The sequence below is a fragment of the Nelumbo nucifera genome, chromosome 2 (genome assembly GCF_055504915.1).
Source record: "Nelumbo nucifera cultivar China Antique chromosome 2, China Antique-T2T, whole genome shotgun sequence".
In the NCBI taxonomy this organism is placed as follows: Eukaryota; Viridiplantae; Streptophyta; class Magnoliopsida; order Proteales; family Nelumbonaceae; genus Nelumbo; species Nelumbo nucifera.
In genome coordinates, this window is record NC_142650.1 from 48,858,610 (window position 1) to 48,871,975 (window position 13,366).

At 36.2% G+C, this 13,366-nt stretch overlaps 1 protein-coding gene across 4 annotated transcripts; it reads right to left on the reverse strand.

Annotated features, from left to right (window-relative positions):
- Positions 1–1,500: 1,500 nt before the first annotated feature.
- On the reverse strand, positions 1,501–8,951 carry LOC104602674 (cruciferin (DUF506)). 4 transcript variants are annotated; one of them, XM_088897622.1, is made up of 4 exons: positions 8,498–8,951; positions 8,083–8,393; positions 4,080–4,296; positions 1,501–2,590 (listed from the first exon to the last, which is right to left on the reverse strand). In XM_088897622.1, the coding sequence occupies exons 2-4, from the start codon at positions 8,188–8,190 to the stop codon at positions 2,103–2,105; spliced, it is 813 nt and encodes a 270-aa protein (XP_088753748.1). In that variant the 5' UTR covers positions 8,191–8,393; positions 8,498–8,951; the 3' UTR covers positions 1,501–2,102. The 4 variants fall into 4 exon arrangements, with proteins under 4 accessions (XP_088753748.1, XP_010264758.2, XP_088753749.1 ...); XM_010266456.2 differs by having other exon boundaries at positions 8,083–8,399; positions 8,498–8,726; XM_088897623.1 differs by having other exon boundaries at positions 8,553–8,711.
- Between the last annotated feature and the right edge of the window lie 4,415 nt (positions 8,952–13,366).

The window sequence follows — 13,366 nt, forward strand, 5'->3', positions numbered from 1 at the left end:
CTAATCTGAATTTGACACGTGTCTATTTTGTTTAAATCTTTGAAAGAACAGGTGTATAAATGTAGGTGGGCCACATGTTTGACTATAGGAGGCTTTGGCCTGAAATCATTCCTCTAGAGAGAGATATTAGATTTGAAAAAGTAGGATGGGAATTTCGTTGGGGGGGAGGGGGGGCTTGGAATGGTCAAGCCCACATATAGAGGAATCCCATTCCATCAAGAATAGGAACTGGAATTTCATTCCAACCAAATAAACAGCTAGAATCAGAATGCACCTTTCCTGTTCTGATTCCAAGCACTTATACCGAGGAACCAAACGAATCCTTAGAAATACAAATATAAACTCCATATATATAAGCTACCATCATGATTAGGGGTATCTACTTTTCAACCCAACCTACTAACCCACCCACCAGCCATTAATTGATGCGTTGGATTGTATTCATTTAATCTAGGGTAATTGGCAGGTTGGGTAACCCAATAAGGGGAGGCTTAATTGTTGGTTTGGGTGTGTTGGGCATTATTGTCCAGCAAATAATCTATTAGACTCTTCATATTAACATCATTCATCTCTCTCTCTTCTTTTGCAATAGATCCTTTTAAGGTTTCTATTTGCAAACACCAATGACAAAACTCACGGTGCTATGGTTGAAGAAAGTAAAAGAAATGACCAAGCTACCTTCTGTTATTTTTCTTTTTCTTTTTTATAATTTTTATTAACGGATTAGGTGGGTTGGATTTGGATTGAACCAAGGCAGGTTTGGGTTAAACCAACCCATTTTTTAACCCAAACCAGACCAACTGTCACCTCTAACCGCGATACTGATTAAAAATCTGATCATCTCCTTTATTTACCCAAGACGTTCACTTGTTCATTGGTTGACCAAAAATTTAACACTTGGATGAGGCGCTCCTTTTTACATATCTCTAGTATCCAGGTCCAAACTGATACGACAAACACCATTTCTGTCTATCTCGAAACAACCACAAGTCCAAAACAGATTGTATGCCCTAATTCTGTCTCATTATCTAAGCTTTGATAGCAAAGCTAAAACTAGCAAATAGATTAATTAATGGTAAAACTCTATCACACAAATCATATGTTAGGGGTGGATATGAAACAAGTTGAGCCAAATATTAAATTATTCAAGCTCAATTCGACATAAAAAAAACATACTCGAGCTGGGACTTGAGTCTAATTCGTCCTAGACCAACTCCAATTCAATTCAACTCAAAAGCTCATATATTTGAGCTCATCTCGGCTCGGTTCACGTTTAATCACAAACCAAGCTTCATATTATTTTAACTCGATACAATTAGCAATCAAAGCTATATATTGGGTTCGAACTTAATTTAAATTAACCCAAATCAATTGAATGACTTGCAGATATCTTGATTCCTGTCCACCCCTAGTATTTATGATGTTAAGTTTAGAATCCTTGCTTAATAACACCATGAAAGAGTTACAGTGATGTGTAACAGAGGATGGGATTGCAGAAAATATTACAAACCCAGAAATGATTATAATATTATTGATTGAACAGAATAACAATGGCATCAAACAACCAGCCTTTAAATTGCAGCTGTAAAGGGTATTTAACTTGTTGACTTGTACTTTACTAGGAAAAAAAAAAAACATTTGAGATAAAACCAAAATTTCCTATGCCCGTAAAATAAGAGGCTAGGAAAGTCGCTCAAAATTATAACATAAAGAACAAATAGAATCTATAGAACGATGTATCAAGGTCAAGCAAATGTACCACCTAGTCCCCACTCGTAAATTGACTTTTGACATACTCGGTAACGCCCAAGAGTTGCCGTCTCCCCGCTCTCTGCTGGTGCCCAAGATCAAGAGAAGGGAAGAGAAATTACAAACTCAGGAACGATAAGATGAAAACTTCACCAAAAATATGGCGTGTTATTGTTACTCATGTTTACTGTATGAATACATCCAACTTAATCTGGCTTATTTCATATCCAAATGGTTCTCTCTCTCTCTCTCTATTTATTTATTATTTATTATATTTTTTTATTTTTCTCCCTCATTCTTTTTGAAAAGCAGCCTCTTCAAAAATTGTTTTTCCCGCCAAAATCTGTACATCTTCATAGGGTTCTGAATGGGTGCCTCCGCCTCTCTATTTTCACTCTACGATGACTGTCGTTGTTTATGGGCTTCAATAATCTTTCTGCTTCAATTTCAGATTGGAGAGAAGATTTAAGCCTCCTCAAATGTCCTATGCACTGCTTATGATCAGAATAGCTTCTGTCATGGATACCCTGTTCGTCTGGATTCAGCTTTCTCTGGTAAGCAGAATGCCACTTGGCTTGCAAATAAGCAAAAGACCTCCACGGAGGAAGAGGCATTGAATTTTGCTTGAGAGAAGACCTTGCAGCTTCCACCATAACTTGAAGGAATTGTCTCAACTTTGACAAGGAACCTAGGTAAACCACCGGAATTGATTTCAATACTGCACTGTAAGATTCAACTGCCCTTGCAATTTCGAAGTGGCTTCGGAAATCAATATCGATAATCAAGCGTTCAGAGTTCCCAGTATCACGATGAATGACCACATCAATATATTCATGATCACCTGAATAACAACAATCGAAGGGGAAAAAATTTAAGAAAGATTCAAATTGAAGCAGTAATTTCACTTTTTGCCTAGGACAGGAATGTGCAAGTAGGAAATTTCCAATGCCCAAGGGGCCATTCAATAATGGCTGAAGTTAATAATTTATTGCTTTGTCTTCTAGTGGATAAAACAACTAAATCATAAACATTCAAGGGTAATAGTAGTCTTCTACCCAACTTCAGCTTCAGCCATCAAGGAGCCCACAACCTTCTTAAAAACTTATTTTCTAAGCCACTGCTTGGGAAGAGTGTAAATACAAAAGTGTATAGTGAAAAACCTTATATGGCCTATTTCTAAACCTTGTATTCGTACTCCGTCCAAACTGAGCCTAAATGACAAAAGCAATAAGCTTTTCAGTTAAGCCACTTCAGATGTTATCAAATGGCCCCTAAAGCTGATTCATCTCAATTTTTGAATGTAAGAAAAGCTTGTCAGATGATCAGAAACATGTAAAGACAGGTCATTTCTGTTCTAAAACATCAGACAGGATGGATGCATAACATGAGTATTCAAACCTGCTATGCATGTAATGTCTATCATAGAATATGATGACATGTGGTTCAAGATATACCATCACTATTATGCATAAGGCTGCAACTTGGGCCGGGTTGGCCCTAACCCAACCCGAAAAAATTGGGTTGGGTCGGGTCGGGTCGGGTCGGGTTGATATTCGGGTTAGGGTTAGGGTTGAAATTCATGAACCCGACTACTTCGGGTTGGGTTAGGGTTGACCCCTTAGTCAATCCAACCCAACCCGAACCCGATTCTATAGTACATGTCATATATAAATATATGTTATATGTAATATATAGCATACATTGATTTGTTCAGATGTATGATATTTGTATAGCCCCCACCACATAGTGTCATGTATTTCTTTTAAGATAATCACTTCACTTAATCCTAATCAGAAAGACTAAAACCTTAATAATATTATTTTATGTTTTTTCGAAAATTTTATTCTTCATCTCCTCTATGTTGTTTTCCGCCCAAGAAAGATCTATCGTAAGCCATAACTCATAATAAACTATAGTTATTTCTAACACTTGTTTTTCTGAATTGTGTACCAAAAAAAAAACGTCAACAAACAAATACTAATGAAACATAGGATTAATATATGTAGTGAAAGTTGAGTTAAGATCTAAAACCGAGAAACTTATGAGGTTTTAAGGGATGGGAAGAAGGTTGGGTTGGGCCCAACCCGAGCCCAACCCAACCCAAAATTGACATTGGGTTGGGTTGGTTAGGGTTGAAGGAATTTAGTTAGGGTTAGGGTTAGGGTTGGGTAAGTCGGGTTGGGTTAGGGTGGTTGGGGTTTAGAACTTAGGGTTGGTTTAGGGTTAGCCTCAACCCGACCTAACCCGGCCCGACTTGCAGCCCTAATTATGCACCTGAAACACTAAAAAGACACCAGAGTAGCACAAAGTCGGTTGATTTGTCAGCATACCTCCAGGGACCTTTCCAGAACCTTGCCACTTGGATACACATACAGCAGCATCATAACCATAGGATCTCAGGAGCTTTGCCAAAGAAAACCTGATACAGCTAGCATTACATGGGCTTGACTTGACAGTGTGAAGATCTGTTTCATTGATGGAAAGTAGAATGGAATGAACTGTAGACAACAGGTCACTCTCATACTGATCCACTTTGTGCCGATAGAGCTGAAAAATAAAAGATAATAAGCAAAATCAAGCCTAATTAGAAACTACAGTTAAAAACCAAGATGTGGAAAAAAAGAAAAAATTAATTGGTCCCATAATAGAAAGCAGACAGCCAAAATGAGTTGTACAAATTGAAATTCCAAGAGGTGAAGAATTTGCTATCGCATTGATAGAAGTTTAGTCCACGGCATTGCATAAATGATACATGGAATAGGTTCACAAATTGCACAACTTGCATAGATTTGCATAGTAAAATTTTAAATGCAAATCTCACCTACAGAACTCTCAGCATAAATTCCTTCAGTTGTCTTAATTTATCTAGCAAAGGAAGAGATTCTCATAGTTCTCCATAGTTCATCCAAGGGCATCAACGGACAATGCACCTTGAGCATGTCACTCTACTCTCTAGACTAGAGGATTGCCCAAGCAACCTACACTTGTATGGGACCCTAGGTGGTCGGTCACCTAGGCATCCAGGTGACATTTTCTTCTGATAAACTGCACGGTGTTTTTTTTTATCATCAATAAACTGCAAGGTGTTATAATATAATAAATTAAAGCATAACATGATTTCCTTTTTTTCTGTGTATTCTTTAAAATAATGCATGTGAGGCTCTTGGTAAAAGAGAAAAGTGAGAAGAACGGAGCTCAATCAGTTCCAATTAACTTAGATATTGATTTGGATAGGGGGTAAAAGATTTTCTCCAGCTCTAACCTTTCTCGTTAAAAGAGATTCTTTTTTTTTTTCCCTTCTATAACCTCATTCTCAAGACTTTAGGTCATTTCCCCTTTTTTTGTGATAAAAAAGGATTTTTTTTTTCATTTCCACTGTATTATCAAATGCATGTAAGCCATACTTCAGACTACTTTTCTTAAGTTGTTCATAATTGCTGCATCTTTCTCACTATTGTTGGGTTGCTTTCTCAAACCTTTTTAATTCTGGAAGCCAGTAAAGTTATGCTCACTGCTTCTGTTATGTATCATATCACACTGATTGCCATTACTATACGATAGACAACTTCCTTTTTTTTTATATCTATACAATATAGGTTACCTTTTCAAAAGCAACATTAATCTGCTGAAATGTCTGATCAGCGAGTATAGCATAATGCAGGAGCTAAAGCTGATGAGCTATGCATCACCTAGGCACCTTTGTCAAGGACTAGCAACTAGAGATGTCTAATCACCTTGACAACAAGATTAAAACTAGGACCAGACTTAGCATTTAACATTTGGCACTAGTCTATATTTGCTTGCCAACTTTTAAGATGGGCACAGAAAGGAAAGAGCATCAGTTTATGCATGGAGTGAGCTCTATGACTTTCCATAAGGCTCAATGCCCAGACCTTCAAGGACCTTCAGTCACTAGCTCCAGACAGCTATAGATTGCCTCCCGTAAGCAGAGGAACCAGATAAGTCTTAGAATTGCATTCTTTTCATGGCATGAGAGAGAACAACACTGCTTATGTATTTATTTCTATAAAATCAAAAGTGCTAAAGGGTCAAAATAATAGGTTTTACTATGGATACCTAGAGTTTAGTTCAGGTAACATCTTTTTTTTTCAACTAAGAACAATATCAACCATTTAGACCTTATTAACACCCCTAGATGAACGTGGATGCACTTTAGATTATTTCACCAAAAAATAACTGTAGCACTTCATTGTTTTGAAGGCACAGCTCACAAGCAAGGCTCACTAGTGGGGGTACCTCTTATTTGGATTGTTGCTATGTTTTGATGGAATACACTAGAACTTGATGTTCAATGGATAATCTATAATATCACAGTTTTTACCCTTGATATTTACTGTTTAAACTGTTTAATTATCTAGAACTTGAATGCATAAAGATATGACATTTGTGTTACACAAAGCTGTAACCAATTGAGTTAATAGGATTTTTGAAACATTCCACTTGTTTCAGATTTAGATTTGCATATTCTTGTATATTAAGCTTTTCTTTTGATTTTTCCAAGAGTGGTACTTCATTCTGTAATATAATAGAAATCCCTTACACTTTAGTTGCGTTTCCCGCTTTTAAAAAACTGAGGCATTTATCATGTAGTCATGTAGATATTCTATTGATGTACCTGAGGCTTTCAAAAAATGATATAACTCCATCAAGACAGGAAATCCATCAGAACCATTTAGCATGATATGTCTTGCAATTCTTATTATATGCTAAAAACATCCAAGAAGAACAAACTATGCATTTCTTTGCTAGAGAATATGCAACTTGAAATCATCGGAACTGTCAATCCTGAACTTTCCTGCTACCAATATCCCTTATAGTTTAAATCATGCCTATCCACCTGATGACTTTTATCAAAAGCTCCTAATCAAGAACAACAAACTAAAGAATATGCAACTTGAAATCATCAAAACTGTCAATCCTCAACTTGTCCGCTATTAATATCCCTTAAAAGTTTAAATTATGCCTATCCACCTGATGGAGTTTACCAAAAGCTCCTAATACAATTCAATACTTTACCTGCATCAAAAAAAAAAAAAAAAAACTACTAATAAAATCCTAAACGAAAACCTTTAGAGTGGTATAAGTGAAACTTGATGATATGAAACCAAATGCTTATATGCAAATCCTTCAAGCAGGAGAAATAATCATTGATAAATACTACAACGTCTGGAAGCGAAAGAAGCACGTAAAGACCAAAAAGAAAAACGGAAATCTGCAAATACTTTGAATGTAAAGAAGTTTGTTCACACCCCTGAACAAGCTTCAAGTGATGAATATTAAAAAGGGGGTTACATTCCCTTCTGCTACTAACAGGAACTAAAAAACAAGCTAATTACATCAATATCCATTAAATTACAGAGCATTACACTATTAGGAGCAAATAATCAATTCTGTAGTGAAGGGGGTTACATTCCCTTCATGGTAAGCCCTAGTCCAACAACCCCAGAACTGATTTGCGATTTGCATAATTTACCATCTTAAACATAAGATGCAATGATGAAAATGGGAAGAATCCCTCCCTCTCTCTCTCATGGTAAATCCTAGTCCGACAACCCCAGAACTGATTTGCATAATTTACCATCTTAAACATAAGATGCAATGATGAAAACGGGAAGAATCTCTCTCTCTCTCTCTCTCTCTCTCGTCGAACAGGGCAGAGAAGGGTAAATGGGGTTTCTAAAAAATTAAATAGGCCACAATCCATATAACCTCATATTTAATTGTTATTAACGTTTTTTAAATAGAGGGTATATTTAAGTCTGGTGGAGTGACTGGGGTCGCAAGGCACTCTACTATGGACATGCAACCTTGTACAACTTTATTTACAATATAATTTAATCACCACTCTTTTTCCTGAAAAAAAAAAGTATGTACAAGTCATTTTGCAAAACTCAGGGTATGTTTACCCTATTAAAAACAACTCATACAAAAATTATGAGAAAAAAAATTAAACACAATAAAGGTGAAAATTTGAAATCCTTAGTTCTTAGTTATCCTAACGAGAGAGAGATTAGATTGGTAGAAAATTGCGAATACAGAAATTGCACAACTAACTGAATTGAAGCATAAAAATGCCAGATTACAAGAAAACCACGTCAAGAATAGCCAAATACAACCATGTATAACAAATACACTCTTACTAAGTTGACAGTTTTCACGGTCACAACATAAAAAAATTAACCTTTGCGAAATAACGATTAATGAAAAGGGGTGAAAGGAAAATAATGCAATCAAGTATAGGAAAATAGTCAAAGAAATAAATAGATGCAGCGAAAAAAGTAAAAGAGGATAAATTTATACAAAACGACTAACCGAAATCCTCTCGGCAAGATGGGCAAGATCAGAGAAACCAGAATCGCTGTCGCTGCTGCATCTCGAATCTGCACCACTGCTCCCGTTCTCCAGGAAATCGGTCACCATTACGGCCAGGTCGTGCTCGCTTTCGTGGCTGAAACCATCGATCTGTCCAACGAACGGTGCACCATCGCGACCTCCCGCCAGCCTGAACAAAAGGTCCCCAGCCGCAACGCAAACGCGACAATCCGTCCCTCCAGCATTGCGGACGTCGCCTTCAGCGGGCCGGACGGTAGCCCTGGGTTCAAACGCCCACGTTCCCAGCTTAACTGAATCTTGCGATCACAAGAACGATTATTAGTCCTTATTCCAAACCTTAATTTCTCCGTTACAAGCATGGAGATTCGTAATTAAGAGAAAGAAATGAACAAACCAATTTGAATTCGAGAACCCCTAATTGAGGACGGGCGAGAAAGAAATGAACAAACCCTAAAAAGCTTTGTTTTTGCCGGTGCTTTTCATCGTTGGGGAGGGGGGGGGGGGGGGTCTTCGATGATGATGATCCAAAGGGCGAGAGGAGGAAGAAAGGCCTGCTGCAACCCAAGGGATGAGAGGCGAAGGCCAAGGAGAGGAAGGAATGGATATAGGACGAATGGACGATGGATGGCTGAATGACGCTAATACCCTCGTGTAACTAAATGAAAGCTCATTAAGGATTATAAATTTTAAATTCTCCCGAAATTTTAGTGTACATTGGATTGCATTGGTTGATTTTTAAATATATCGAGAAATTTTGGTTTCTGGATAAGAGAGAGAGAAGGCAGAAAGCTTAGCAAAATGTGTGAACTTAGGCCGAAAAACCGGGAAAATTCGTATCGGTATCTCCCATCCTATCACCTGAGACCTGACCATACCATAAAATAGCGGCTTTGTTAAGCCACGAAATGCGAATGAGAAATTTATTGTTACTTTATACCATGGTGACCTTTATCGTTCTCGATGTACCTCATCTTCCACACCTTCCACGTTGCCTATAAGATCGATTTTTGTTGTAATTTGAACGAAACCAAAATGAGCCAATAAATATGTATTGGGTTTAACAAACACAATGAAACCAAAATCCAATCAATCGGCATCAATTCTATTGTAACCTAAGGGTTTGATTGGTGAAAAATCTCTACAATCATAGATCTTTATATAAATTAAATTTTTTTTTTTTTAAATAGGAGGGCAATAGAGGAAAGAACAGGAGGGGGGAGGGGAGATTCAGACACGGAGCATTGACTCGACTTGAGAGGCGGTGGACAGGGTAAGTAGCCCCCACTCCACGGGAAAATTGAGGGATCCATTCGGATATTATCAAACGAGATGCGGGCCGGGGTTTCTAGTTCTCGGCCCTACGCAAAACGCGAACGCTAAAAGGTAAAAACCGCGCAACCCTCAGTACGGACGGCCCTTTTCCTTCGTCCTTCGTCTATTCATCTTTTTTTTCCTTTACTTGATATCAGTAATGTTAAATTTATATTTATTAATATTTTAAATAATTATTAAAGTTTAAAAAATTATTTTTTTAATAATTATTAGAATATGGATAATTATAATAAGAAAAGAGTTAATGATTAATTGAGATTGATAGAATGTAGGGAGAAATAGTTGTGGATAATTATTTTTTTAGGAATATATTAAAAATAGTGGTAGTGGGTTATAGGCTTTGGGGGTAAATTATAAGAAAATATCCCATATCTGACTTTCCAAAAAAATGAAAAAACCATATGTTTGAATGGTAGAGAATTGTAAACTGATAGTGGTGGACTTTATAGCAAAAATTTCGCAGAAATTGACATGTATCTAATTTTTTAGAATATGAGAAAATTAATTATCTGAATGATGATAATAGATTGTGGGCTTTAACAATAACTTTTCTATATTAGTAATTAGTTATCCAAAAATAATAAATAATAAAAACAGTGTCTCGATCAGCAGTCAAGCTAGCCAACGAGTTTGCTATTCACAAAACCTCCTAACTGCAATAAGAAACCCCAAATTTACAAAAGGCATAATAATGAAGTAAAACAAGGGTTGCTTGAACGTCCACGGCATTGGTCTGTCTGGTCCATCTCCGCAATAATATTCACAACCCAGTTACATCCGGTTGGCACTTGGCACCAACTGTAGTCTTCTGCTACACAAAACATGGGAATATGGAATGATGGTTAAAGCCAAGCATCCCCGAATGGGGGGAGTAGTGGGCACATTACACATGATCAATTTCATATCGTGTATTGTAGTTTGTTTTTTGCCCATGATGGTTACCCTTTTCTGGTTTTATAACAACCACTTTAACCTTCCCCACATTTGCCCGTTGCTTCACTTAAAATATGCTTCTTGATATGACATCTGCCTGAATCTTCATATGATCATTTATCAGTGGTTATCAGTTATGTTTGTATCTCCCATTAAGTCGTCGTTACCAAATGCATGTGGAAGACAACTAATAGTCGTGTGATATTTTGAAACCCAATTTTGTTTACAGGCAACACCCATACAGTGGAAATTTATGTAATTCACTTGCATCCTCTATTTTCAAAAAAAATAAAAAAGACGTGTATCCTCTATGTATATATAAGAGTATATATTTGAGTGTTGAGGTCCTTGAGGAGGCAACATTTTACATTTGAGATGCTGAGACAAAAGAAGTCATCTTGACATGTCTCCAAGTTTTAAGCATTTTCAATAAAATCAATAGACATTTTTTAAATAATTTTTGTATATTATGATTGATATTTGCAATGTTTTAAAAACTGACTGGAACTGGCCAAAAATCATTGTCCAAAAATTGATTCGGTTCGAACGGATGATCTATTTTAATTTTAAAAAAATAAAAATAATAATAGTAATGGCCAAAAATCATTGTCCAAATCAAATGAATCAATCACTCAAGTCAATATATCGTTGACCAAATCAATGATTTTTGGCCAAAGAATGGATTAAGGGTGAAACAAAACCGAGTCTGAAAACTATGGATATTTGGGATAATTAAGTCATTTTTACTTACACTAAAACAAGTAATTATCTATATCATACAGAGGAAAGAGGGAAGCCAAGATCCCTCACCACACAGACCTCCTTCTCTTATCATTTCTCATATGTGTGGCCATTTATTTTTTAAATTAAATTATTAAAAACATAAGTTGCAATGCTCACTCTTATCTAGTTTTCTCCAATAAAACCCATTGTTACTCTCTCTAATAACATCAATCTTTCGTAAAACCCAACCCTCTCCCTCCAAATGATCAATGTTTTTAACATCTCCTCTCCCCTGTTGAATTCCTCTTTTCCTCTTAATAAATATCTCTTTTATGACTCTCTCCAAAAAACAAATTTAAATATGATGCAAAAACTACACGATAAATCAAAAAAGTAACCATTTACATTAAAGACATCATATGATTTACTTATTTTTAATTGATTCATATTGTACAAATATGTATTTACCAATTATATAAAAAAAGTTAACAACATTAAAAGATGTTACTATAATGTCTCAATTTATCACCTTTTTTTTTTTCTTTGGCTTTTACAGTGCAATTTTTGCACCATATTTTAACGGGTACAAATTAGTTGGGTTGGGTCAAGGGCCAACTCAAAACCAACCATAAATATGGACGCATGAACCTAACTACCCAAGCTAACATTTTTAGTAAAAGTGTCTATACAAGAGGCTTTATATGAGGTTTTGAAATTTTATAATAAGTAGGGTTTAACTATGATACTAGATATGCTTACAACCAATCAACTGATATCATAAAAGGTGATCAATCAGCTAGTGGTTTTTATCAAAATTCATGAGGTGCTTTGATTGGTCAAAACTCTTCTTATACCATCATAAATTTTCTCTAATAAAAAGGAGAGTAACATAAATAAGAGCATTATTAATATTGGTCCTAACTAAGTAGAATCTGACTGAATCGTATTCACATATGCTTGCCGGCCCAAGATTTTACCATTGCACAAAGCAAGCAATGACTTCAATTAATTAAGCACCAAACTGAGGGGGTGTTCAACAACATGTGGTTGGTTTTGTTTTGAAAACAAAATCAACTTGCCACGTCATATGAAACATTTTCATATATATCACACACTTAACAACCCAATTAGTAAACTTGTTCTATACGTACAAGTGAGGTGACCCTTCCACTCAAAAACAAACTGACCCTTTCACTTCTTCTCTCCTACGTTTACATAATCTCTCTCCTTTGTTTTCATTCCATTTTTATTTCCTTGTCACTTGGGAAAAAAATCAATAAAAACACTAAGACTGTGTTTGGTTTGAAGGAAAAAGTAGGAAAAGAAAAGGAAATGCAGGAAAACCTTTACAAATCTTGTATATGTTTCCCTATCTTTCTTTTCTTTTCCTCACCTTTTCCTTCAAACCAAACATAGCCTAAAAAAGGGGATTGGCACCTAATAGCAACGGGTCATTACATGTATTTGTCTAACTGTCTTAGTAGCTTTCGTGTTGGAAAATGCAAACCTTTATATTTGTAATAATATTTTATGCCATAAAAGGCCAGCTTAAATTATTTTTAGCAGTACATTATGGGTCAGCCTCAACTACCAAATTGTTCATACTGGATGCCCTTTTAAAACTGAAATTTAATTAAGCTTTAATTCTTATGAACAAGTGCTAAAAAAAAAAACTTAAATTCTAGTTTATCTTTAAATGGATCCACCAAATGTAAAACCACTAGACTGTTAGGCTATGTTTAGTTTGAAGGAAAAAGTAGGGAAAAGAAAGGAAAGGTAAGAAAACCTATACAAGATTTGTGAAGGTTTTTCTAACTTTCCTTTCATTTCCCTACTTTTCCCTTCAAACCAAATATAGCTTTAAGGAACATGTTTTGCTTGCTTTCTCGAACTTTTTGGCTAGCTCCAATCTCCTACAAGCAAAACTCTATTGGTAGGCATCAGTTGTGCATTGAGAATATTTTCCATGTATGTATGCCAAATTCACGATGAAGAGATGTTTCTAATGTGTGATTGAATTCTCTTGCTTTCCAAGTGTGTGCAGAATTTTTTTTTCTTGGGTTCCCATCGCACTCCTGGCTCATGAAAAACATATGTGGAGATGTTGTGTTTGCGAGGAATAGACATGTTCATCGGCCGGGCCAGGTCGGGCTCGGATCAAGCTTTTACTCTTCATAAACAGGATTTTGTTAGACCCGAGCCCGAGCCCAACCCGAGCCCGAAGCCCGACCTAACAGAAAGATGGCAAAGAGAAAGGACCCACCGTCGATGACTG

Coding starts and splice junctions, on each gene's coding strand:
- LOC104602674 (XM_088897622.1), bottom strand. CDS start 8,190: ATGGTGACCGATTTCCTGGAGAACGGGAGCAGTGGTGCAGATTCGAGA. Junction 4,297..8,082: donor ATCTTGCCGAGAGGATTTCG/GTTAGTCGTTTT, acceptor TTTATTTTTCAG/CTCTATCGGCACAAAGTGGA. Junction 2,591..4,079: donor TTCTGGAAAGGTCCCTGGAG/GTATGCTGACAA, acceptor GTTGTTATTCAG/GTGATCATGAATATATTGAT.